The 26,074-nt window shown below is 41.5% G+C and overlaps 3 protein-coding genes across 5 annotated transcripts in view; 2 read left to right on the top strand and 1 right to left on the bottom strand.

Annotated features, from left to right (window-relative positions):
- Positions 1 to 254: 254 nt before the first annotated feature.
- ALKBH2 (alkB homolog 2, alpha-ketoglutarate dependent dioxygenase) lies at positions 255 to 3,518 on the top strand. Its single transcript, XM_084648635.1, has 3 exons — positions 255 to 927; positions 1,700 to 1,898; positions 2,717 to 3,518. Exons 1-3 carry the CDS (start codon positions 657 to 659, stop codon positions 3,024 to 3,026), a joined length of 780 nt encoding a protein of 259 aa, XP_084504761.1. The 5' UTR covers positions 255 to 656; the 3' UTR covers positions 3,027 to 3,518.
- A 2,984-nt stretch (positions 3,519 to 6,502) lies between these two features.
- Positions 6,503 to 26,021, bottom strand: USP30 (ubiquitin specific peptidase 30). Of its 2 annotated transcripts, XM_084649398.1 has the most exons (13): positions 25,863 to 26,021; positions 24,411 to 24,520; positions 23,041 to 23,223; positions 21,022 to 21,125; positions 18,897 to 18,995; positions 18,139 to 18,181; positions 16,711 to 16,805; positions 15,778 to 15,837; positions 14,156 to 14,242; positions 13,454 to 13,534; positions 12,100 to 12,319; positions 10,899 to 11,007; positions 6,503 to 9,635 (listed from the first exon to the last, which is right to left on the bottom strand). In XM_084649398.1, exons 1-13 carry the CDS (start codon positions 25,922 to 25,924, stop codon positions 9,371 to 9,373), a joined length of 1,518 nt encoding a protein of 505 aa, XP_084505524.1. In that variant the 5' UTR covers positions 25,925 to 26,021; the 3' UTR covers positions 6,503 to 9,370. The 2 variants fall into 2 exon arrangements, with proteins under 2 accessions (XP_084505524.1, XP_084505525.1); XM_084649399.1 differs by lacking the exon at positions 23,041 to 23,223.
- SVOP (SV2 related protein) overlaps positions 24,542 to 26,074 on the top strand; it is a 45,056-nt gene continuing 43,523 nt past the window's right edge. Inside the window, exon 1 of one of the 2 annotated variants that reach the window (XM_084649396.1) lies at positions 24,542 to 25,236. In XM_084649396.1, the coding sequence (XP_084505522.1) occupies positions 25,139 to 25,236 (98 nt within the window). In that variant the 5' untranslated portion in view covers positions 24,542 to 25,138. The remainder of the gene's footprint in view (positions 25,237 to 26,074) is intronic. The other variant, XM_084649393.1, reaches the window with a different exon arrangement.

The raw sequence follows: 26,074 nt of genomic DNA, 5'->3' as shown, positions 1-26,074 counted from the left end.
AACATTGTTCGGCCCAGTCACCTGTTAAACAGGGCTGTGTACACTTATGATGCATATAAATAATGTGGTGGATTCAGTAAGCAGGCAGATAGTGGTTTCTAATCATTTATAAATGATTCTAAGAAGATCCAGTAGGTGGTGCCAGGGGACCTTGCTGCAAGCCTTGCAGAGCACAACAAGCGCTTGGCTGGGAGAGCTGAGCAAGGGTGGAACGTTTGGCTCGCTGTCTCAGACAGGAAGTAGTGGGAGGGAAGTAGGTATTGCTGCTGGAAATGAGGCCTGCCAGAGCTGTCTCTGTAGCCTAGATGCCTTTAGCGAGCTGACTGCCCGGCCAGTTTCAGTGGAGTCCTCGGTAATGATCTGTCTGACCCTAGGAGCATTGCCCAGACTGAGGATTACCCTGGAATAACTGAGTGCAGTGGAGCTGGCCCTCCATTCCGCAGAGGTACAGCGATCCCCCCTCTCAGTTAGGATTCACATTAAGGTATTTTTAAGTCTCTGTTACTTGGGAGCAAGGATTTTACATGTGTGTTTCAACGAAGCATTTAAAATTTCCCAGGACACTGTAGTTCCACGCAGCCCAGAATCTAACAGAGTGAAATCCCATCAGGCCCTTTAGTTGCAGGCTGATGGCTGTTTCTTAGGGGCAGCTAGGAATGGATAAATTCTTGGTCAAAAGGCCTTCCCCAGGCAAGAACAAACAAGAGCCCTTAGAGATGAAGGGAGGAGAGCTGGACTGTATGAGAGATGGGGGAGAGAAGAAAAGGCCCCGGTCAGAAATGCCAGGTGCAGATGAGTTCTTGGTGCATTCCCCATGGAAGCAAATCCGGGCTGAGGGTCTGAACTGCGATTACAAGATCCTGTTCGGCAAAACTGAGGCTGACAAGATTTTCCAGGAGCTGGAAAAGGAAGTGGAATATTTTGAAGGTAAACAGACTAACGGACCTAATGTCTCTTCCATCTCTAATTGCCATGACAAATTCTGCCTTATGACTTCAGTGCAGGATTGGATAGGTGGGAGGAAGTTTTTACGCATAAGGCCCAAGCCTGCATGCAGTCTGCACACTCAGACTCTTACTTCTAAGTGGATTCCCATTGGCTTTAGTGGGATTAAAGATCCCAATGGGTAGATGTGTTTGCATGATCAGGTAAGTGGCAAACGTAGGCTCTGATCCTTCAAATATACATATGCTTAACATTAAGCACATAAATGCAGCGAGCTCACTCACATTCTTAAGTTTATGCGTGATCAAGGCCACAACATGAAACATACAAAACACATGAAAGGTGAAAGGATTCAAGTTTTTAGCTCTGTTATTTTACAGTTATTCCCTCTCATTCAACAACAGGGAGTGACGTGGGAGAAGCTCAGACCACTGTGCTATTTCCATCCCTCATAAGGAGTCTCATACATGTAGATCTCTAGTCTTAGTCAGCTTCCCGTCATTTTCCTGGACAGCAACATTTAAAAATTGAGAGGTTTTTAAGCTAAGATGTGCAGTACCACTTAGTTGCATTGTCATTCTAAGTCACACTCAGAGCAGCTGCACAGCAAGGAATATGTTGTACTCTGCTCTGCAGAGGGAATGATTGATAGTTGCACTTGACCTAACTCTAAACTTTAAAAAAAACACTGCTACTTAGCTATCTAAAAGGAGGGCAAATTGGTCTTGACTTTCTCAAACTCTTATTCAAACAGGTGATCTTACCAAAGTGCAAGTGTTTGGCAAATGGCACAACATCCCAAGGAAGCAGGTGACATATGGAGATCCTGAGTTAACATACACTTACTCAGGTGTTACCTTTTCTCCTAAGCTATGGATCCCAGTTCTCAACCGTATCAGAGAGCGCATCACCCTGGCCACTGGACACACTTTTAATTTTGTTCTTATTAACAGGTAACATTTGATTTCTGATGGCAGTAAGCATCTCTCTGTTCAAGCAACAGTTTGATTGTAGGACATTTTACTAATCAGGTATCATTAAGCAGTTATTCGCCACTTCATTTTACCCTCGAAAAGGAATTTGTGGATATGCAACTTCCAATTTAGCGTTAACTAGCTAATAGAGTACTTGAAAGCATTCAAAAAGCTAAGCTCTTTCTTTAGTGTCTGCATTGTAGTATCTAAATGGAGATAGTTCTGTTACAGCTGCATGATTAAACACCGGGGACCCAATCCTATGTTCCTTGCACACCTGTTGAGACAAGGAGTAGGCTCAGCCGAGTGGCATCCCAGTGACCGCAAACCAAGCAAAGAATTGGTGTTTGAACTGGGTCATTTTCGAGGAGGAAAGAGAGAAGTGAGGGAGGGAACCTCTCTCCAAGATATGCGCTTGCCTGGAACACACTGTAGCACATTTTCAATGTGTTCTGCAGAAGCATAACCAAGTCACGGGAAACTCTCTTCCATTCAAGCCCTGCACAGAATGCAGATTTGTCTGTGAGGCTAAGGCAGTTACGTTTCAAGGGAGCCCCTCAGTCTTTCCCATCCAAATAACCAACTCGCAAGTGTGTGGGTCAGTTTTGTGTGGTAGAAAAGCATCCAGGAGGGTGAGAATGCTAGACTCATTTGTGACTAAATTAAGATTTGAACTGTGGTTTCCAGGAACAGTCTCCATGTGTGGGAATAAAAAATAAATATGCTGAAGTAAAGCAGTGTCTTGGCATACGCTTGTACAGTTGATGGAAGAACTAATTTAATCTTCCCCCTCACAGATATAAAGATGGCTGTGATCACATAGGCGAACATCGAGATGATGAGAGAGAATTGGTTCCACAGAGTCCCATCGCGTCAGTGTCCTTTGGAGCCTGCAGAGACTTTTTCTTCAGGCATGGTGCTTCCCGTGGGAAAAACGCCTCATGCCACATTGAGCCAATCAAGCTGCAGCTGGCCCATGGCAGTTTACTAATGATGAACTACCCCACCAACGTGCACTGGTATCATAGCCTGCCCCCCCGCAAGAAGGTGCTCGCCCCAAGAATCAACCTGACATTTCGGAAAGTGATGGCTTTAGCAAAAAAATGAAGTTATTTAACAACCTGACGTCTAGCTTTAAATAGCCCCTTTTACCTCTGAAAATGAGAACTTTCTTTCCATGTCATAAATCAATTTCTCTTTCAAACACTGCCTTTTCCTTTGCATATATAGCAAGAGATAGGAACCTTGCTGTGGTGCAAGCTTTGTCACATGAGTGTATTTAAATTAGGAAAGCAAACAGGGGGAATAACATGCAGTTGTTTAGCTACAAATATGGCAACCACTTGATCTTGGATGTCAAGATTATATTCCTACAGCCAAGTACTACTGTAGACTGATAGTATATTTTTCAAATGCTATTCTCCTTGGTTCAGAAGGGAGGTTTATTTTTAAGCCCATGGTAGTCCTATCAGTGAGTATGCCTTGTTTTTTGTTTTTAAGTCTCAAGTGTGTACAGCTGCCTACTAAATACTAATGTACTATAGAATGTAATAATTCCCAGTAAGTCTGAAATGTATGGGAGCGCATGACTGCTCTACAACTGAGTCATGTATATTTTTTAAATAAAAATAAAAGATTCTTCTACAAGAAGGGAATGCTGATTGTTTAAATGACAAACTTCCCCTTTACAATTTGATTGTAACTGGTGCAGGTTTGGAAACAGGACTGCACAGTTCTGGAGCTTCTGAAGATATATACCAACAAACCAACAAGAACTGTTACTTATCTTACAGTAACTATGGTTCTTGGAGATGTATTGTCCAGATGGATTCCACTTTTGTTGCGTATGTGCCTGAGATAGAATTCTTTTAACCAGCAGTGTCCCCTGGGATTGCACCTACTCCATAGATAACCTCACACACCGACCTCCCGAGGGCAGAAAGGGATAAGCAGGCCTTCCTCAGTTCCTTTGCCAATACAAATCCAGGAGGTATAAGACATCATCATGAAGCCCTGCACATCAGTGGCAGTAGTCATTGAATATGCTGCCATATTAGATGGGTCTAGAGCTGCCTGCAGAGATGTTTGGCCCACTAACTACCCCTCAGACAGTAGGGGACTGCTGAGGAAGCTTCTCTATGAATTGTGACACCTTGTCCCAGTTCAGATAGTTGTATTTTGAGAGCAGTGCCTGATAACTGGAAATTTGCTTCTGGAGACTAACTGAGGAGTTAGAATAAATCAAGCTTCGTAGGATTCTTGTTCCTACATCGTGTCTTTGGATGCCCCTGTTGCTTAGATCTTTCATCTATCGCCGCCACCACCACTAGTGATCCAGGGGCGGGGGTGGGGTGATATTGTAAACATATTCTAATCTCAGAGGGTAACTGATAGCACTTGTCAGCTCTTTTGGAAGTAGATGCCACTGATGCTAGGATCTGTCACAACTCCTTAGCTGGTTCTAACAAGTAATGTACATGACAAACCTACCAGGCATGAAGGAGTGCAGGAGGCCTAGTAATGTGTGACTTTTCTTGTACAACCTCCACTAGAATCTCTGAATTATCTGCCATGCATTTTGGAAGGCCTTGAAGTTAGCTGGCTGGCTAGGAGTAGGAGTGACTGCCTCATCTGGTGAGGAGGACGAAATTTCTGTTGGAAACAGCTGATCTTTCACCTCCTGATGCTATTCTTCCTCACTGCTCTCTTCTTGTTGTAGGATGTGGGTTTGCACCAGCTAACCCTGTTGAGTAGATCTCTCTTGTCTTGGAGGGAGATTAATTCTAGAGGGGGTAGTAGAAGGTGATCCTAGGTTACATATGCTAGGGAGCCCAAAATGGCCAAGATTGCATGCTGTTATAATACAAGGCTGGACACCACATGGGTGGAAACCATAAGGAATGTTCTCTATGAGATCCCGGAGTCCTGTGCTTATTAGGGTGACCTATGACTTTCTATCAGACCAGTGATGCTCGAAAGTGTGAAACTGAGGTGCAGAGGAAGACCATCTTCCTTACTATGTGAAGGAGAGAAAGAAAATGAATATTCTTCCTCATGCAGGGGAGCTACCCTGTTAGGTATCATAGGATCCTCCTGCAACGCAGACTTAACAGGTGAGTTTATAGGTACTGTGGTAGATTAGAAGTTGGTACCAAGACAGAAGCACCTCTGTTGGCTGATGAGGATAGTAGGGGTGAGTCTCGTTGCTTGGTTACCATAAGATCACTCGGTACTGAGAGTGTCTTCAGAGCCAAGTAAATCTGTACTGGAAACATCTGCACCATGGAGTCTGGTGTCAAAATCATGGGCACCAAGGTTATCCATACTGAGGATTTGGTAGCTGGGAAAGTGCAGACCAGAGTTTCAAGTGGCATCTCTAGTACCTGGTGTTCAGCTAGTTCTGAGGTGTCAGAAGGACCTGGTCTGGGCTGTGAACTGCCTTTTGGCTGAAGGCATGAGCTGATTCAAAACCATGGTGGGTTTTGTCTTACTGCGTACGAGGGTGGGTGACCCTTGCCTGTGGTTGTCCTTGGAGCAATGCTTCTTCCTACCCATTTCAGACAACGGCTGGGTGAAGGAATGCTTGTCTGCTCTGCCATACCCAGTAGCAGAGGGGTACTGTCTCTTCGACAAAGAATGTGCCTGGGAACTCAACAGGGCACTTCTCAAAAGAGACAGAGGCAGCTTAAGAGGATTTTTAGGTCCAGGCTCTGAAGAGGCCCTCATTGAGCAGTCTAAAAGGAAGAGCTAGGAGGCTTCCCTGGGTTTGTTATACTCTTGGGAAAAGAGCGGCAGACTGAACCTTTATCAGGGCTATATACCCGAGACAGAATAGTCTTCAAGAATGTCAATTATTGAGCTGTACAGCAGCTTCACAAGAGGGACAAGTTTTAAATCCTGAGGATTTAGTCTCAGCCACAGTAGCTATGTACCATGGTAGCCCCTAAACATATAGATGTACTGCCAAAAGGTGTAACAAAAACAACTATTAACTACACTAACTAATGAATTATACTAACCTAACAACCATTGCTTAGTGTGCAGAGTATGTGGATGCTACAGGGGTTCTGTTCCACTGCCGTGGGCAGTAAGGAACTGGTTGGGCCCTATATGCCCTCAGGTTGTAGCTGCAGGCATGTCCCCAAGAGACAATGCTGGCCAAAAGAATCCAAACTCATGGTTAGGGGCTCCATACACACAAACACTCCAAGAACTGGTTGCCTATGCATGTGTGCTGGTGTAGCCCTCACGTTGATATTTTACTATGTGTATACAAGATTTGTTACACTAACTAAAAACTCGTACTTTGAGTACTACAGACTTGTCAGTGTCTTGTGTTCAACCACGGAACAGAGCAAATCAGGAGCTCACACTGGCCGGTATTGCAGGCCACTGCATTAGAAAAGGAAAAGACATTGCTGCTGCCTCTCACTAGTCTTTTGTTTCAATCCATCACCACCTGTATCCAGATACCTTTTCTAATAAGTTGGTTCTTTTATTGCTACTGTACAGGACAGGTACAAAAACTCCCATAAGGCAATAGGAAGTTCGAAGACAGCAGTGTTGGAAATGAAGTGCAGTGGTTTGGACTCTTAACATCATACCTTTTATTAACATTTGCATTAAAACAAGAATAATTCAATTAAAGAGCTGTTTTCTTAGTTCTACCAGAGTAAGCAGAGGTCAGTTTTCTATATGGTTAATGTGTCATAACATTCCTTTATTCCATTCATAAGCACCTTTTCAACAACTCTAGCCTTTGAGAAATTAAAATACTGTTATTGGCTGGCAGAGACTAGCCCCACAATCCTACAAGCTGAGCCATTTGGGTGTACCCCTCCCCCTGAACAGAGACATATTGCTTTCAAAAGGTATCTGCCCAGGAGGCTCAGCTGGCCAGACTGCGTCCAGGGTCTGACTGTGACGGGTGCCAACCATCTGCAAGTCTCTGAAGCCAATGTAAGTTGTGGTTTCTCAGCATCATGACCAAGATGCTGACACTTCTCCACAACCAGTGCTAAGAAAAGAACTCCTGTTCCTTTCTTGCAATGAAGATAAGAGATTCTGCCCAACACTCATTCCTATTGCCCAAATGAAACTTCCAGTTCAGTGGCAGTATGGCAAACTAGTAGCTTAGTGATGTGTGACAGCGAGGAGCCTTTCACTCACCCCAAACTGGCACAGAGAAATGTTGCTAGTGAAGAGCAGGTGTATACAAAAGGAAGTTTTCAGAAAACATTACACATACACACCCAACTTGCAGCAGTGTGTGGCTTCACACAATCATATTGAGGCTGCTGAGTCCTGAAGCCTACAGTCCTCCCAGTGGGTAGTATCTGACACACCACACATTACTGCATAATAAAGGGACTTGTTCAAATACTATCAGTGAGCAGACACTCCCACAAAATCAAAGGAGTTACAATTTCAAAGCAGACCCTGTTGAGCCTCGCTATGGCAGCATATACACTGTCAGATGGAAATGTTTTGAAGGTCAGAGGTACAACTGGCAGGATTTCTGTAGACAGATGCTTTGCATGCGTTTCTTGCCCCGCTGACAACCAGCACTGCTTTGCAAAGCCCATAGTGCTCACTTCTATCTATCTGCAATAGAGAAGCATCAGCCTCAGGTATTCTTTTTTTGCTTTTGTGGGTCACATGCTGAGGTTAGGTCTTATTTCAATAGTCACAAAGTTCATTGGTATTACATATTTTTTTAAATAGTAATAAAATTAGTAAGGTAAAAAAAGTGCTTCTAACACAGAAGCCAAGATTTCTTTGGACCGGATAGGTCAATGGATTTATACAGACTTCTCTGGGTTATGAGCATTATTCTGAGTAGAGATTATGATCCCCACTCTGGAATGACTTCAGTTAAGTGTTATATACATTCATAGCCTCTGATCTTGTGGCTGTTTTTCTCAGTCTTCTATTAAAAAGCTCCGAATGCATATGAACAACATTGGGCTGTTGAATGATATGGATCCAAAATATACAAAATTACAGTAAAAAACTTTTTGGAAAAAAAAGCTACTTTAGAGAGGCAGTAGATATTGTCTGAAAAGTCAGTCAATGTTTTACACTGAAAACATCTAGTCTGACTTCCTCCCTCACACGCACACACCCAAAGTACATAAATAGAAAAGAACTCCCATGTCTGTCCATTTTATCCCCATTAATTTAAAAACAGCCAAAAGGATTTCTTGCCTCTGTCCCCATCTCTCTTTTTTTTTTTTACACACCAAAGAGCACAGAGCAGCAATATACGGTTAATATCAAACTCTTTAAAAACAGCAATATCTAATGCAGTGATACCAACCTGTTCAGGCTACTGTACTATTTTACTGGACTAAGTGCCAACCACTGCCCATGCAATTGTGTGTATTCTATCCCACCATGACACATGTTGCTTTAAATCCCAGGCTCACAATCACAACCGGTTCAAGCGCCATTGCAGATCAGAAGGCATTCATTAGGAGGGATGATAGGGAATGGCAGTGTTCACCATTAAGATAAGAAAGGTGAGTTTAGAGTACCAATCAGTCACCTTTAAGATTAGCACTGAGAAGCACAGTCTACCTGATGCTCTAAAGCAACAGTATCAAATTGTTTTACAGAGACAGAAGACATTACCATAGTGATTGCTAGCAGACACTGCTCTCTCTTCACATCTTTCAACAGTATGAGGATATGGAACAACAAATCAGTGTCTCAATTCTAATTGATCAACAATTTGAGTATTTCCCTGAAACAGAAAACTGCAGTTTGGATTGACATAAGTACTTCTATGATGTACAAAGAAATGAAATATTAGGGGAAAAAGATACAAATAGGAAAGGGTTTTTTTGGATCAAGCATGTTTGGTAGAGACAACTTGTTTAGTTGCTTAGCTGGGGTTATGACAAGAAATGTGATTCAGTTAATAGTTCTTCATATCACTTTGATATCAATGTTTACCAGAATGTAGACAATGGTAATGTAACCATTTAAATAATCTCAAGGCACTTCATTTTTTAAATCATTGCCTTTGATAACAGTAATTTCTCATCAATCACTTCTCGGGCTCCCCTGCTAAGAAATATCTTAAGGAGACACTAAGCAGCTCCACCTGAAAACATGCATACAGGTCAGAATAAAAAGATGTGGCTCTGGAAAGTCCTTGTTTTAAATTCCATGTTTCAAATCTGTGGTGCAGAGAGAATATTATCTGAACAGCAAATATGCTTCTCTAATGCAGACACACTCTGGAGTGCCCAGCACCAGCAGACCAACTTTGGGCAGCGTCGTTTTGGTATCAGACACTAGCTCCCTGCAGTAGCCAGGCTCCATTGCCAGGCAGGTGTGGACTATCGAAGGGCATCCAGTGGGCTATTTGCACAACAGTCAGGAGGTGCAATGTACACCTCACAAGAGCAGTTTTCTCACGTTTTATCCTTCTCCAGAGGTCCAAGTTATTCTTCAGCCCTGAACTCCTGAGTTTGGTGCTGCACTCTTGAGGGAACACGCTCATAAAAGAGCAGGTAAGCACTAGACGAAAGCACTTCTTGCAAACTAGCTTTGCGCACAGTGTCATCTGAAATCCACAACCACTGGTTACTAACAGAGAGTGCGGACTTGGCAGAAGGCGGAGAGCGGCGATATGTCACAAAGTGTCCAGAATGCATGTCCCCATGATGAACTACAACAGCCATCAGACGGTAGAGGTACACTGGGGAACTGAAGGGCAAATGAGACAAAGGAAGAGGTCAGCGGCACTTGTGTATCAAACACGTACCTGGAGAATCACCAGTCACTTTAATTTTCAGTAGCAAGTTCATTTTAAAGCATGTTTTTCATTCCATGGACCCCCTTCATAAGAGATGCACTCTCACACCAACACATTCCCTCATAACACCCGAGGCCTTCACTGTGATTGTCAAAATGCTTCACTCTTCTCCATCCGGGAGAACAGAACTGCTGCTTTGAGGACTAACGAAAACAGTCTCTGGAACGTCTTCTAGAGAGGGCCACTGCATACTGTGCAGCACACTGGCTCTGAATTTTGCAGGGAGGCCTCCCACCTGTTTCCTTTAGTGTGTGACTGCTAAGTTCTGCAGCAGTGTCAATGGTAAAAGTTATCCCAGGACATGTGATTTTAACAGAAAAAACATAAAACTACACGACACTATCCCTATATAATAATGGAAGCCTCTCAAGTACTTGCTCCATGCACCTGTTTTTCTAACCTATGAATCTCACCATACCCTTCCTGAAACAAGTCATGGGTGCAAGCAAAGGCAAGGAATACCTTAAGTCAGTATATACCCCAGGGAAAAGATACATGATTACAGATAAGAACAGACGTTATAGGAGCTATATATCAGCCACATGGGAAAAGTGAATATTCTCAGAAACTAGGAGAGCTCTGGGAAAAATATTTAACAGGACAAATATTAGGCCTGATCATCACAAGAGCAGGGTGCCCACAGCTCTAACAGAAGCTGCAGGGAGCAGCAAGCACACAGCTCCTCTGAAAAACAGGCTCCTTAAATACAAGATTTTATTTTTTTTTTAAGTCTACACGAAATGACAAACACTTATTTGTTCTCAAAAGTCAAGAGAAAAGAAAAGGGAGATATCAGGGAAGAGGCAGCAGTTAAAAGATGACGGCTCTGCAGTAAGAAGCTTGCTGCACTCGCGATTTTTTCTCCATCAGAGCAAAAGCAACCAGAGAAAGGAGATTTTGAACTCTTCACTTATAATTCACACAACTCCTTTTACTAGCTGGGGACACAGGGAGCAGAGTAGAACTGCCAAATCACCCAAACAGAAAGGGGTAGAAATCCCTTGCTAATGAGGAGGACACTTGCAGTAGCTGGGATAAATGGTAAATTATGTGACTACCAAATCACAGTAAAGATGGAATAAAGGAAATTATTAACCTACATCAGTTTTAAGCACAGGTAGAAATTATGAAATAACTTCAAAAGTCTGTCTTACCTGCAGTCTGGAACTACTGCAAGTGGGAAAGTTATCGGGGACGTTAATAATGAAGAAGAGCAGGCACCATTCATAAAGAATGATTTAGTGCTACATGTCTGCTCCAGATCTGCCAGAGAAATGATACATTCAGTGATTTAACTGATCTGCAGCTTAACTATTAATATTACAAATAGCCCTGTGCTCTCTATGGCACCTTTCATTAGAGAATTTGAAAGCACTTTACCATTAATTAATTAAACCTCACGATTCCCTAATGAGGAAGGGGAACATTATATCCAAGGACACTGTTAACAGCTCATAGTACAATTGGCTGCAAGAGACCTGCTCTTTTTGGGTTATTTGAAGTAGTAGTTAGCCTTCGATTCAAGTAATCATTTGAAGACTTGGGACCAGCAGCAACAAGGGAATTAAGCTCTAATGATGTGATACAATATAGTCATAGAAATTTGAGCAAACTGTTTCCAGTTTGTGACTATTTTCTTTATTTCTTTAAGCAAAAAGTTGTGGCATTATCAAGCAAGGGCACAGTCTGCATGCCTAACGCCTCCTCAATGGCTGTTCCTGCCAACAAAAGACTTCTTTAGAGCTGAATTCTGACTTTAACGGGCACCCTGCACACTGAAGGCTGACTGGATCCAGGGCCATTTTTCAAATGCACAGTTTTTGACACAGGATCCTATACACTTTCCTATGTGAACAGGCCCCATGAACTCTATGGGGTTCCTCACATGAACAACGGTTTGTAGGATCAGGCTCCTTTCATTAAACACTGTATAATTTACACCTTGAACTGCCCTGCAATTTCAACATTAGTTTTGACACAGGGTCTGATTGTGACCACATTATATGAAAGCTCCAGGGTCTGCACTCCCCCTGCAATACAGTCATAGTTGGAGCTCCCTTGGTTTAAAAGTGGTGGTCTACAAACAAGACATTCTCTGTGAGGACCTATCGACTTTGGAACTCACTCATCCTTTGGGGCTAAAGCAGCACAGTTCTCCACAGCCCACCTATACTCCAAGTATTCTGGAATGGGAGTAAACAGTAAATTTGTAAGAATTGTATTTTAAATATATGTCAAGGGGCCAAAGCCTGCTGGGAAAGGGGATCTTTCTAGGTTTTAGTAAAATCAAAATAAATATATTTTTTCTTATACACTGATAAACTACCTGATATTTTTTATTTTCAGATCAAATACCTGAGGCTTTTACTGCTGACCCATCCTTTGTTTCAGACGACATCCATGGATTGCCTTTCTGGTTTAGATCATGCTGGCTTGATTTATGGACAGGGAGGTGGTATTTGTAGATGTCCATGATCAGGAACTCGTTGAACTGCACATGTTCATGACGTTTCAGAGGCATACCTTGGTCTGACCAGCTCAGCCTTTGCAGATGGATACATAGACACTGAGGGAGCTTCAAGCACATTCCACAGAAATATGTCAACAGACATATTAAAAATAAGAAGAAACGACTGCTTGATTTAAAACTATATTCTTGGAACTAGAATTAAAGTCCAAGAGAGTAAATGGTGAAGTGGATTACTAAACTGGTTTCTCATCTGCTACTATATCTGTATGTAAGCTCATTAGAAGTAATACCTATAATACAAAGTATAAAGCCTGACAGTCAGAAGAGAGGTTTCTAATAACACTATCATAATTTATTAGATAGGATGATGGACAAAATTAACAGGGTTTGCTACATGTGGGAAAAGTCAATAAAAACACATGCATGTTTAAACTTGTCCAGCGCAGACCAAAGATTCTGATCAATATAATCCCTTGAGGACAGAGGATCCGGGTCCCTTGCAGTTAGTGCATTCTACTGTACCCAGAGCTAAGTTTTCACGTGCAATGTTTCTGTGCCTGGTCACAGCGAAACGAGCAAGCGGCGTGGAAAACAGAATCAAACAGTTACATTGTTTTACATCCAAAATGCAGCACAGGGTTTTACTGCCTCTTTCAATTAGGTTATTAGTATTACCGTCGTGCCTAGGGGCTCTAGTAGTAGATCCAGACCCAATTTGCTGTGGGCTGCACAAACACAGAACAATCTAAGTTGTTTCAGCTGTTTATTACCATGTTCGCCCACCCAATCACCGGGACGCAGAATGGGGCTTATTTATTTATTTTAAGAACATGCAATTGCTTAGGGAAGGCAAAGTGTTTAACAAAATATACATAGGAATTATTTCATTCACCACTGAAATACAGAATCACATATTTTTATTGCTGAATCTCAAGGGACATATAAGCCACAACTCAGCAATACATCTGTTTACACACACTGTAGAATTAAGGTGAGATTATTCATGTGTTTAATGTTAAGCATAGGCTTAAGTGCTTTGCTGAGTCAAGGTGTTATGGCATACAAAACTGCCAAATGAGCTCACATTTAAGCGCAAAATAGAATATGAATGGGCTCCAAGCTCAATGCCAAGAAGTGGGTATCAAAATAACAGACTGAAGAGATAAGTCACTGGATTGTTTTAGAAGACACTTCTGTAAAGGCTTTAAAAAATAAATTTGCCAGATCAATTTGTCTCACCTTCCCTAGCTTTAATTGTTTAACAAACGTTGTTCTCTGGTTTTCTGTGGTTTGCCCATTCAGTGTCTCTTCTGCCTGAATCTGAAATCAAAGGAAACACAATTACAGCCATTTAATTATCCATAATATTAAATTACACAAACCAATATTGGGGGTGTGCATATGCCGAAAAATAGTAGTTTCTGATCTAGGGCTATGCTCAGGTTTAAACAGTTTGTTTTGATTTAACCATTTGCCAGCTATTTGTAACTTCAGAAGTGCAGAACTATACCAGTGCATGAGAATTAAGAAGTGAAACTAAATAGAAACATTTATAGAAAGTGCCCATGAACACAGAAGTTCTGGGTTAAAGTCTAACCTTTAGCCATTCTCTGTCTGACCTTAGACACGTTACTCTTGCTCCCTGTGCTACAGTCAAGTTACAAGTATTTGTAAAACAATGTTTAAAGATCAGAAAAAAAACATCCCACCCAGGATATTATAAAATTTAATAGTTGGCAATCTCTGAGTATTCCAGGATCTGTAAAGTGCTTTACAAACTACTACTAATTTAAGACTCCTAACAGTCTGTGAGGTAGTATCCACACTTCAGAGGTGACGAAACTGAGGGAGTAGTGCAAGGAGTAGAACCTAGGAGTCCTGACTCTGAGTCACTTGATCTAGAAACTGAGCTGGAAGAGTATATAAATTAAAATTACATACTTTAGTGCAATTGTCACATACAACATCCTTTACTGATTCAGAAGAGATGAAATGGTGGAGGCAGTGGTCCAGTGTCATAGGACGACCCTGAGTGCGAGAAAAAATAACTTTGCACTGATTTTATGATGTACACAATTAAATTCTGTTAAAGGATTTTAGTCATCTATTTAATAGGAATTAATACATTCTGAGCTAAATCCTGGCTCCTCCACAAAGCTAGAGTAGAAGGGCTTTGAGCAGAGAACATACACAAGGTTGGTGGGGGAAATGGAAGCCTCCTCCTTCCTCCCAGTTTATCCTTATAGTCTATGTGCAGGAGTAGTAGCCATAGGATCGTAAGACTAGAAGAGACCTCAAGAGGTCATTTAGTCCAGTCCCCTGCACTAAGGCAGGATTAAGTATTATCTAGACCATCCCTGACAGGTTTGTCTAACCTGTTCTTAAAAACCTCCAGAGACAGAGATTCCATTACCTCCCTCGGTAATTTGTTCCATAACACTTCCTGTGTCACCTTCTTAGCGGGGTTTTGAACCAGTGGATCCCTGGCCCTCTTACAATACTTCCCTCCACAATTACACAGTGCCCCATGAAACACCTTCTGCAGCCCGACCCCTTGCCCAGCAGGAATGTGGCCTTCTGGCTGTATTTTACGTCTCATGCATTAATTGCTTTCTTGCTATTTTTAGCTGTCTTTTCGATGGCAAAAATCTATACTGCTGGTGAGCTGGGGTCATCTTCTACTTGGGTATACAAGTAGGAAACTAGCACAGACAAAGTGTCAAAAGCCTGGTTCTGTTCTCCCCTAGGCATTGGCACAAAACTCCTATGAATGCAAATGGCTGTTCCATGAACACACTAAGGGGATAATGGACCTCTTGTCTGGAGACACAAACTTGTAGCACACAGTATATGAGGGGCCCAAACTTTGCAATACCAAGGACCACACAAATTTTGAATACAAGTGGACTATTGGTAATCTAATAATAACTTTGCACACAACAATAATATTTGTCCAGACTTGTATCTCCTTTAGAGCAGTGTTTCTCGATGACCGGTATGTGGACCAGTACTGGTCCCTGAGATCTATGAGACACAGTTTAGAAAGGCAGCAAGCTGGTCCCTTGTATCAAAAAGGTTGAGAAACACTGCTTTAGAGATTAACAGAAATGGCTTCTTCCTTGAAATTACCAGCTCTAACAGCCTACAATTTGGCAGCTTTGTCCTCACTCTACTCATAGGGAGAAAGCAAGCAGAGGCACATTCTAGGACTTTGCAGGAAACACACAGCCCTCGGTTGCACTTTGGTATCTCTAGATATGCAGACAGGGCCAAATTTATCACTGGTGTAGGCAGACAACTCCATTGGTATCAGTGAAGTTACACTTGGTTACCTCAGCTAGAAATTTGCCCCACTACGTTCAGAGTAAGATACTGAATCAGAAAAATCTACTAAAACAACAACAAAAATTAATAAAATTTAATAAAATTAATTCTAAATTATTGATTTACAATTTCACCCCATCATCTTAAATTCAGACATAGGACTAGAGTCTAGAATAAAGCTTTGACTATAAGGCAGCGTGTAATACAGAATGGATCATGCTTCAGCAGAAAGCACATACCCACATGGCTGCTGGAATACTCAGCGAAAGACTGTCAAATGTATCACACCTCACAGGACTCTGAAAGAAAACATTTCACATGTCCACAGGGTTACAATCCACCTTCAGCCTAATGAAAACAGGCCCAAGCACTCTCTACTTCTATGGACCTAAGTGGTAGTTAAGGGTACTAACACCTCACAGGACTGGACTCTAACTAGATATAATCTGATCTGGATTTGTATTTCTACAGCAAATACAGCAAAATTAGTTACAAACAAATCAAAGATCGGGTAAAAATATCTTCTGGTTAGATCAGTGGAGGGCAGGTTCATTTTTTTCTGCAAAGAAAGAGTTTTGGAAATTGTTTTGTAAATATTTGAGTAGAATTTTTCAATGGCAGCAGAAGATATTCTGTAAGCATTAGGTACTGTTTCCTCTGTCCAGCACAGAAGTCAACACTCCCGGCTCAATCCCACATTTACTGCACAAGAATCAACAGGAACACTGGCTGTTTGAAGACTGAATGATCAAGTCTTAAAATGCTACCTGTGCTACCGGATGTCTCTTATAACACAAATGTGTCTGCAACGGAAGGGCAAATACTAAAAGCAATATTTAAGTTACAATCACCACACTTATAAAACAAAGCATGGTCACAATTTTGTTTTTTTCATTATTATTACATATTTGTACGCACCAATGCTGTCCTAGGCACTTTACAGACAAATACGAAAACAAAGTCCTTGCCCTGGTGTGGTTACAATGTAAGTCCCCAATCCTGCAAATTTTCAGGATTGCACAAAACAAAAGATGGTAGTTGTCACTAAAGAATCCACTAGAATGTACTTTGATTAAGCTTTCCTTTTTTATTTATAATTATATTAATTTTATTAATTTTAATATTATATTTATTTTATTTATAATTAATATCAAACACACAAATTCTTGTACCTGGTGTTTGCAGTGTTTGCAAAGCATGTTACTTGTCAACCTTCCATGAAAAGGATGTTGAGACTTCCAGTGACTTGACATGGGGTGAAGTGACCCTGAATACAAAGTTGTAACTGTCTTTAATATTTAGTACTTCCATGTTCATCATGATCATTATAATACCTGGATTTTTTATTTCTTTGGGGTTGGTTTTTTTACAGCTGTTAAAACCCAGGTTTTTTAAAAACACTTTACTTTCGGTTTACAAATCTTTAATTAACGTTGTCTTTGGAGACATTTAAAGATGCATTCCAGGTCACTAGAAACAGATCAAATAATTGTTGTCATAACCATACAGCTAAGGGTAGCCTAGAATTCCTCTTACCTGTAAGGGGTTAAGAAGCTCAAATAACCTGTTTCAGAGTAGCAGCCGTGTTAGTCTGTATCCGCAAAAAGAAAAGGAGTACTTGTGGCACCTTAGAGACTAACAAATTTATTTGAGAATAAGCTTCGTGAGCTACAGCTCACTTCATTGGATGCATTCCCGATGAAGTGAGCTGTAGCTCACGAAACCTTATGCTCAAATAAATTTGTTAGTCTCTAAGGTGCCACAAGTACTCCTTCAAATAACCTGGTTGGCACCTGACCAAAAGGACCAATGGGGAAAGAAGATACTTTCAAATCTTGGGGTGAGAGGAGAGGCTTTGTTTTTGGTGTGTTCTCTTGGGAAGCAGAGAAGCATCTATTCAGAAAACTCCTTCTCCTATAAACCATCCTAAAAGTCTCTCATATTACAAATTGTAAGTAAAAGCCAGGCAAGGCGTGTTAGATGATCTTTTGTTCTGCTTGTTAATTTTTCCTTTGCTGGAAGGAGGTTTATTCCTGTTTTTTGTAACTTTGAAATTAAGCCTAGAGGAAGTTCTGCTGTGTTTTTGAATCTTTTGTTACTCTGTAAAGTTATTTTCCATCCTGATTTTACAGAGGTGATTTTTACCTTTTTTTAAAATAAAATCCTTCTTTTAAGAACCTGACTGATTTCTCTATTGTCCTAAGACCCAGGGGTTTCGGTCTGTGATCCCTTTGTAACCAATTGGTTAGGATATTATTCTCAAGTCTCGCCAGGAAAGGGGGTGTAAGGGCTTGGGGGGATATTTTGGGGGAACAGGAACTCTAAGTGGTCCTTTTCCTGTTTCTTTGTTAAATCACTTGGTGGTGGCAGCCTACCGTCCAAGGGCAAAGAATTTGTGCCTTGGGGAAGTTTTAACCTAAGCTGGTAGAAATAAGCTTAGGGGTTCCTTCATGCGGGTCCCCATATCTGTACCCTAGAGTTCAGAGTGGGGAGGGAACCCTGACAATAGTAATATTACTTCAATAAGTAAAAAAACTACTGTTGCCATGTCTATAAGCAAATGGAAACATTTAACATTTTTTCAAGGGAGAAAATGTTACCTCTTGTCCTGCAGCTTATTTGCTTTTGGGTTATTTCTGGCTGCTACAGAGGAGGAAAAAATATTGTATTAAATCTCACCTTACAAAATCTTAAATATGCTCTCATTTTAGTCTAACAATTGTACCTTTAAAAAATAATATTCAGGGACAACCAATGAAACTGAAAAGCAATTAATTTAAAATGGATAAAAGAAGTGTTTCTTATATAATGCACCATGAACACTGGAACTTGTAGCAACAAGATACTGAGAGCTTACAACTGCTTACAACAATTGCTAAAAGCTCAACAGATGGAATAAAATTGCTAATTGTGGAAGATTAGGAAGAAACTTCTCCTCTGAGTAGTTTATTCCATAATTGTCCATTATAGTTTCTTGTATCTCCCTCTAAAGCACTTGGTGTATTGACAACTATTAGAGATAGGATATCTGATTAGATGGACTAATGGTCTTGGCCATTATGGCAATTCCTATTGTCCATCCATACAGTATACTGAGATTCTCAAATGGATGGTGCTGTGGGCCCAATCCCATGTGATGCTGAGTGCCCTCTACTCCCACAGCTCTTTGCATGACTGGGTCAATATAAATGCAAAGTACTAAAATTAATATATTGCTTTGAAAAGTTTTTTTTTTCAATTTGCTAGCTTTATTAATTCATTTTTATCCAAAGATGGAAGAACAGCATTGCATATTTAGTATCTAAACAGGCTCTATCACTTTAAAGGAAAAGGAAATAACATTTTTATACAGTTTTACCTGTAATGAATGCACATCAAACAAGTGTGTGATCCGGGGCTGACGATCTCGCTCATCTTCCAATGAAGATGTAAGGACATGGAATAGTTCATGAGCATCCTATTAAAGGGTGATATACAACTTAGAGGGAAATCAAACAAGACAGCATCAACAAACATACCAAGAATGTGTGTGCACATAGGAATCTGTAATGGCAAAATGGGGTGTTAATTTTTCCTTTAAGAAGAAATGATTACACTTTTAGGACCCAGTTAATTTAATAATAACCACTTAGGCTGAGAGGAGATATGATTGCTCTCTCTAAATACATTTGGGAGTAAACACAAGAGAGGAAGAAGAGATATTTAAGCAAAAGGACAATGCTGGCACAAGAACAAATGAGTACAAATTGGCCATGAATACATTCAAGCAGGAAATGAGAAGGTTTTCTAACCATTTGAGGAGTAAGGTTCTAGAACAGCCTCCCAATACGAGTAGTGGGAGCAAACAACCTTGCTTATTTTAAGATGGAGCTTTATAAATTTATCAACAGGATTATATGATGGTGTTCCCTGCAATAACAAGGGACTGGACTTGATCATCCACGAGGACCCTTCCAGTCCTATATCCCTATGCATGTGCTACAATTTTGCTAACAATCTTTTCTGCAAAGCTAGGCCCACAACAGTGTACAAAATATTTTTTAAATGTATTTGTGGCATATAACACTGAAAGAATACCGAAGAGTACACATGCAAAAAATATACTCACAATAATGACCCAAAAGCCTGCTTTCCACTGAGGTCAGTGGTGAAATTGACTAACTTCAATGAGAGCAAAATTGAACTCTTACATCATTTGTTTTGGATATGAAGTATAAAATATACAACGATATTTATAGAAGAGCAACTGAACCACTTTACTGACCCCAACCAACTTCACACACTTAGGAGCAGAAAATATTTTTCAAATACAATAGATTCTACTTATTCTCCTCAGTTTCCAGGAAAAAGTTGCCTTTATCCGGCAGTTGCTAACAAGGAGAAGGCAGGTTTGCGAGGCTGCAGCGAGAAAAGGAAATGCTGGGATGTGCCTTCCCTGGCTGCACCCCTGCAAACCAGCAGGATGATGGAGTTTCTATTGGGAGCTGGGGGCTCATATCCCTCTCTGTGCTCTCTGGGGGTCAGAGCTTAGCATGTGCCAGCACATCCTTCCCTGGATGCAGCCCCCGAGCAGGGTACAGCCTGGAGAGTGCAGGGAGAGGTGCCATGCAGCTCTGGCATGTGGGCTGCAGCCTCCCTACCCACTACTGCCCCGTCCACAGCCTCTTACCTTCTGTGCCATCCCTGTGCGGCAGCATGTTTGTTGGCCTGCAACCCCAGATGGAAGCATTGGGATGGGCTGAGCACCAGCCACAGGCAGGTTTGTAGGGCTGCAGCCAGGGTAGGCAATCCTTAGCACTTCCTTCCCTGGCTGCATCCTTGCAAATCTGCTGACAGCTGGGACCTTTCTTCCAAGAATCAAAGGAATGGTGTTACTAAGCAGCATGCTGTTGCCAATATCTGCATCCTGTGAACATTAAAGTCAATGTAATGGGATTGGTTCCTGGCAAAATGCTACTATTAACCGGAAGTTGTCAATACACATGTTGCTATTAAGTAGAATCTACTGTATTGGGTGTCTCTGCACAACTTGCAGACATATGCACTGTGTACAAGATCTAGAAGCCCCGTTGGTTATGTGTAACTAAATCTGGGAGCCTTAAGAAAAGAGAGGGAACTTCCTTAGAAACAGAATCCAGGTTATTTTATCATGGCCCTGTTGAAGTCAATGGCAAAACTTGCATTGACTTTAATGGGGCCAGGATTTTACCCCCTGGAATCTTGTCACTCACTACTGGCAGCATCATACCAAACACTGACAGTTGAAAGGCATTAGAGTCTGAATCAGGCATCTCTAAAACAAACTGAAGATGTCATGTATTAATCACATTGCTGCTTACTTTTAGTTACTAAAGACAACTTTTCACCATGCTGAAGAGGATTCAGATTTGATACTCAGATCTATAAATACCATATATTACATAAGGCACCTATCACCACAGTATCTAACATATACTATAATCTAGTTTGAAATTTGTAATCACCTGCTCTTCAAATGACGAGATCTGCCACCTGTACAGCCTTAACACTTCTAACAAACAGCTTGCATCCAGGACATCATCTTCTGTGACCTCTTGGCAGGATAAAGCTGGAGGTATTAAATTCAAAATGATAAATGGAGCCACTAAGATTGGTTAGATCACAAAACCTGGATACAGTGGGCCTAATTTCTTTTCACTTACAACAGTGGAATGATTTAACACATGCTTAAGTACAAGGAGCTGCCCCAGCCACTGATCCACAGCTGCGCAGTTATTTCTTAGTTATGTCTGAGAGGAATGATTTGCAGAATGCCTTTTTTTCCCTTCCTCAACAACTGTAAATGATTGTAAATCCTTGTTCTCCAGTTATATTTATTTTAAAACCTCGCCCTCTGCTCTCTCCTTCAGATTCCATAACAACAATGCAGGTGGGGGCAGGGAAAGGGGCAAGACCCTGGCACCTCATTCAACTTTACAACAACTTTGAATGGAAAAATCCTTTTTCAAGGAAAGAGGAGAGTAGAGGGGACTTGGAAAATGAAATATTACTTATTGTGGAGCTAATCCTTCCTTCAGAAGTAGAGGTTTGCGAGATTCCTTGGTGGGATTTAGGAAGGAACTAATAACCTGAGGACAGGGTGGATAAAGATCAATTATTTTTTTTTTTAAAAATCAAAAAAATCAATCAGATTTTTTTGATAAAATGCTTTTTGAGGAAAAAACCTATCTAAAAGGTAGTTTTAATTAAAATACATTCCAGCTCAAAGATATCTCATCATGGAATAGGGATTATAAATTCTAATTCTATAGTATGAGACAATATATTCATGTAATGTCAAAGAAAAATTTTGTAAATGAGTTCCAATAGTTCATGGATTAGGAACCCAATTTTATGGGGTTCCAGGGGCTTCTGTATAGATTATTTAGGTTAATCTTTCTATCTACCCAATGGGACTCAGTGCTTAGCCTAGAAGATACCCTCATAGATGCTTAGTTTTGCAGTTCTCAGACTGTGGATTTGTGTCCCCAGAGATAACAGGCTTGTTAACAGCAACAATGTTTTAAAATAAATAAATAAATATATAGAGGTGAGACATAACAGACCTCAACCTTATTGTCCCTCTGCAGATTTGTGTACACACAATCCCTTACCTCTCTCTAAAAGTGCAAAGTTTCAAAAAGTTCAATGAATAGAAGACTACTGCGGGAGGAATAGATCTGGACAAGGAGAAGAAGTCTGGAGATAAATGTGAGAAGGGAGGGACAGGCAATAGAAAAAAAGTGAAACTGTTTGAGCAGCATATTCCAGAAGTCTTGAGGTCTTTCTGAGTGTAGCCTTCATTGATTTGAGATCTACCATATCATTCTCTCACTAGAAGGGAAAACCTATAATGGCAGCAGGCAGTAAAAGAGACCCAGTTTGGGAATATTTTAATGAAGTTCCTCTACCTGCGAAGAATATGTATTACGGTTATAATAAACAACAAGAACGCACTTTTATGTAGAAATCCATGACTAAATCGAGTCTTCCTGATTTAAATCACCCTACCTCAGGGAGCTGCATTGACTCAATAGTAATGAAAATCTGGGCAAATAAAAAAATCTGAGCTTTCAACAGAGTTAATGGACCCCAAGATACAGTCATTTCTTTGTACATAGAGAACACCATCAAGTCAGCTAATTAAATTTGCCTATTAAATCCCACAATCTTCATTAAAGTATAAGAAATTTAGTTTTCTGATCTTTTTATCCAACATCACATATGCTCTTTCATGTATTTATCTGAGAAATATCCTTCTCTCTAGGAAATGTTTACATTAAATTATAGTAAATGAAAGTACTTTCTGATTGAATTCTGAGCGTGACAACTGTTGTGAGACACCTCTGTGATATTAAAAATTAAAGATTTCTTACTTTCTGCACCGTGCAAATTAGTTTCTTAAAAACAGTAACATATTAGGTTTTATCAATTATTTTCTTGTTAATGTAACCTAATCCCTTAAAAGTTTAACAACATGATACCTTTCAGGAGGCACAGCAAAGTAAGGGACAAATATTGGTGCTCCGATGATTCATTCTGATCAGTCTTGTATTGGGCTGTAAAGTCCTCCAGCCACTTGATGAAAGATGGACAAGCAGATAAGCCTTGCAGCAAAGAGTTCATGAAACAGGTGTTTCCTAAGTTGAGAAGGCCAGGCACAAGCCCTGGAAATATGCATTAACAATTTACATTCTAGAGTCTAGGACAGTTTTTTTTAATGGAAAGTGACATGGTGCATGTGATCTTTTATTTGGTATTTACAACTGTTATTTAAGAAATCAGAAGACACTCAAACATACAATAGTGTTATGGTCTCTAAGAATCATGCCATTGTAAAAAAAAAATTTAAACTTTCTCTGAAAAATGTTCTTGACTGAATTTTAGAAAGCAGTACTTTAACACTATCAAGCATGGATTACTGTAGGATTATCTGAAAATTACCATATAAATTGGAATTAACAACTGTAATGTATTTAATTTTCAATTTGTGACTTGTTATACTATCTGCAAGGTCAAAGGCCCTGATCCTGGGGTCCTGCCTCATGACTGCGGCTCCTAAGTGTTAAAATAATACATAAAATAATTAGTAATAATAAATAATAAAAATAATAATAATCCTGCTAACATTTACATATGTGCTTAATTTTTTACACATGTGAATAGCTTGTATGAGACTATTCAGATGTGTGAAGTTAAACACATTCATAAGTGTTTCCAGGATGGGGGCCTAAACTATGTGCCTTTGCACACCTCATCTCAATTTAGTGAGATCTCCTTCCCTATGAGATTAGTATTGTATTAGGGATGCTCTCCAGTTCTCAAAGATCGGTGTAAAATATTTCTTTACTCTAGCTATTTGTAGTATGAATATTTACTTTCCAAAGCAGAAGACATTAACTTATCCTGTGCTTATGTTCAATCAAAAGGTGTTTATTTTGTGTATTTGTTTAAATTTTATTGAATTTCCGTAGGTAATACAAACATATTACAAAACACAAACAAAGCATGCCTAATATGTATCATCATAATTTTTAAAATTTTAAACTTACATAGAAAATAAAAATCTTTTATTGATACAGACTAATTCAGATAGGAGGCAACATGATCCACTGACCAAAATTTAAATTTTGCTATATAACAAAAGGTTTTACAAAATATGATTAAAAGAAAAGGAAAAACATTTCTAACATCCAAAGTCTCAGCTCAAAAGAAATTTAAACCCACAATAAAATGAAAAATTTACTATTCTCTCCTCCTTTCTAGAGAATATTATGAGAATTTATTAATCATTAGCACACATTTTTCTGTTACTGGATATGGATAATTTTGATCAATTTAGAACTTTCCCCACCTTTCCTGCGTTTCTTTCTTTCTGTGATGGGACCCCAGAGAACATATATGCCTGCTGCCAGAGCAGCAGCAATTCCACCAACAACACCCCAGTTCTTCATTACTTTATGCCTAAAAAAGTAAGGGGGAAAGTCTGCTTGCTGTCTTCTACTGGAAAATCAGTAACAACATTAACACATCATGTAGGAATTATAGGCAAGGACACGGTAATACACAGAACACTGTTATTTTTCTCCGGTACAATCCTATTTTTGTGTGTTTTTACCCCCAGTCATGTCTTTGGTAATTATTACACCATCAGTACATCTCTCCTGTAAACAAAGGATCCAAAGTTTGCAAATCAGAGGACTAGCTTTCAGCACAAGTTGCTAATATATGGTCCCTCTGAGATGGGGTGCTGCGCTCAATCCAGTCGCCCTTAGGCTGGCAGTATTACAGACACAAGTGCCTGCTGTTCCCTGGGGGAGGATCTCTCTATCTACACGCTTCAGAGTAGCAGCCGTGTTAGTCTGTATACCTAAGAACAGGAGGACTTGTGGCGCCTTAAAGACTAACCAATTTATTTGAGCAGAAGCTTTCGTGATCACTGCATCGGATCCGACGAAGCGCGCTGTAGCTCACGAAAGCTTACGCCCAAATAAACTGGGTAGTCTCTAAGGCGCCACAAGTCCTCCTGTTCTTTCTACAGGCACGGTAACACACAAGAAATAAATCCTGGCTCACGGCTGAATGAAACCGGCCACAGGACAAGTCAGTAAACTGAAGTTCAGAATAACGCCAGGCAGTCGGAGTCCACGTGCCAACACCGCCCCCTCCTCGGCTCTGAGGTAAATTATTTTCTGGATGTGTAACAACGGAAAGTGAAACGGGGGGCGGGGGAGGGGGGGCAAAGATCTTCAGTGAATTCACAACCCAGGAAGGGTTTCAAAATACGAAGTCCCCGCTGGCCGGCCGCCTTCCCGCTGGGGCGAACCGCACGTGTATCGACCCCCCGGCGCCGCGACATGCCCCGGGCGGGCGCCGCGACCCGAGCGTGCCCCCGGGCAGCAGTGAAACCCCCGCGCACGCTGCCGCCCGGGGCGGCGCTCCGGCCTCTCGGGCAGGGCGGGACGCCCGCTGTGGTCACCCCCCTGGGGCGAGGAGGCTGCTGCCAGGGTGGCCTGGCTGGGCCCCGTCACTCAACGGCCTCCCTGCGAGCCGGCGCTAAGCTGCCCCCTCCCGGGGTGTCAGATACGGACCCGGCCCACCTGGGTGCTCCGGCCTCCGCCGCGCCGCCCCGGCCTCCATGGAGGGGCCCCACACGCTGCCCCCCTCAGGGCCTACTCTCCCCTTCGCACCCGCCCCCACTCTCCTCCTACCCAACCCCATGTTTCCTTCTCGCCCCTCCCCCTTCGGAGGCGGCGGCGGCGGCTGTAGCGGCCCTCCCCCGCACCCGGTTCCCGCCGTTCCTGACCTGACCGCGCCTCCGGCCCGCAGGAGCCGCCTGACCGCTCTGCCCGTCTCCCCGGCCAGCATGCCCCGAGCCCTTCCTGCTGCCGCCGGCCGGAACCAAAGACACCGAGAGGCGCGGGGTCCAGGGGGCGGAAGATGGAGCGGACCGGAAGCGGCCGGGTCGGACCTTGTTAGCGCGCGGATCCCCTAGCAACGGGCTCCTGGGGAGCGGCT

This window comes from Lepidochelys olivacea, assembly GCF_965140295.1.
Source record: "Lepidochelys olivacea isolate rLepOli2 genome assembly, chromosome: 15".
Lineage (NCBI taxonomy): Eukaryota > Metazoa > Chordata > Testudines > Cheloniidae > Lepidochelys > Lepidochelys olivacea.
The sequence above is the reverse complement of the archived record's forward strand: the minus strand, read 5'-3'. Positions and strand labels throughout refer to the sequence as shown.

What these genes read in the sequence shown, in the direction of transcription:
- ALKBH2 (XM_084648635.1), top strand. Translation starts at nt 657, where the DNA reads ATGGATAAATTCTTGGTCAAAAGGCCTTCCCCAGGCAAGAACAAACAA. An exon ending in GGAAGTGGAATATTTTGAAG is followed by an intron (nt 928 to 1,699) that starts GTAAACAGACTA and finishes TTATTCAAACAG; the next exon opens with GTGATCTTACCAAAGTGCAA. An exon ending in AATTTTGTTCTTATTAACAG is followed by an intron (nt 1,899 to 2,716) that starts GTAACATTTGAT and finishes TCCCCCTCACAG; the next exon opens with ATATAAAGATGGCTGTGATC.
- USP30 (XM_084649398.1), bottom strand. Translation starts at nt 25,924, where the DNA reads ATGCTGGCCGGGGAGACGGGCAGAGCGGTCAGGCGGCTCCTGCGGGCC. An exon ending in AAGAAAGAAACGCAGGAAAG is followed by an intron (nt 23,224 to 24,410) that starts GTGGGGAAAGTT and finishes GCATATTTCCAG; the next exon opens with GGCTTGTGCCTGGCCTTCTC. An exon ending in AACAATTAAAGCTAGGGAAG is followed by an intron (nt 12,320 to 13,453) that starts GTGAGACAAATT and finishes ATGTGCTTGAAG; the next exon opens with CTCCCTCAGTGTCTATGTAT.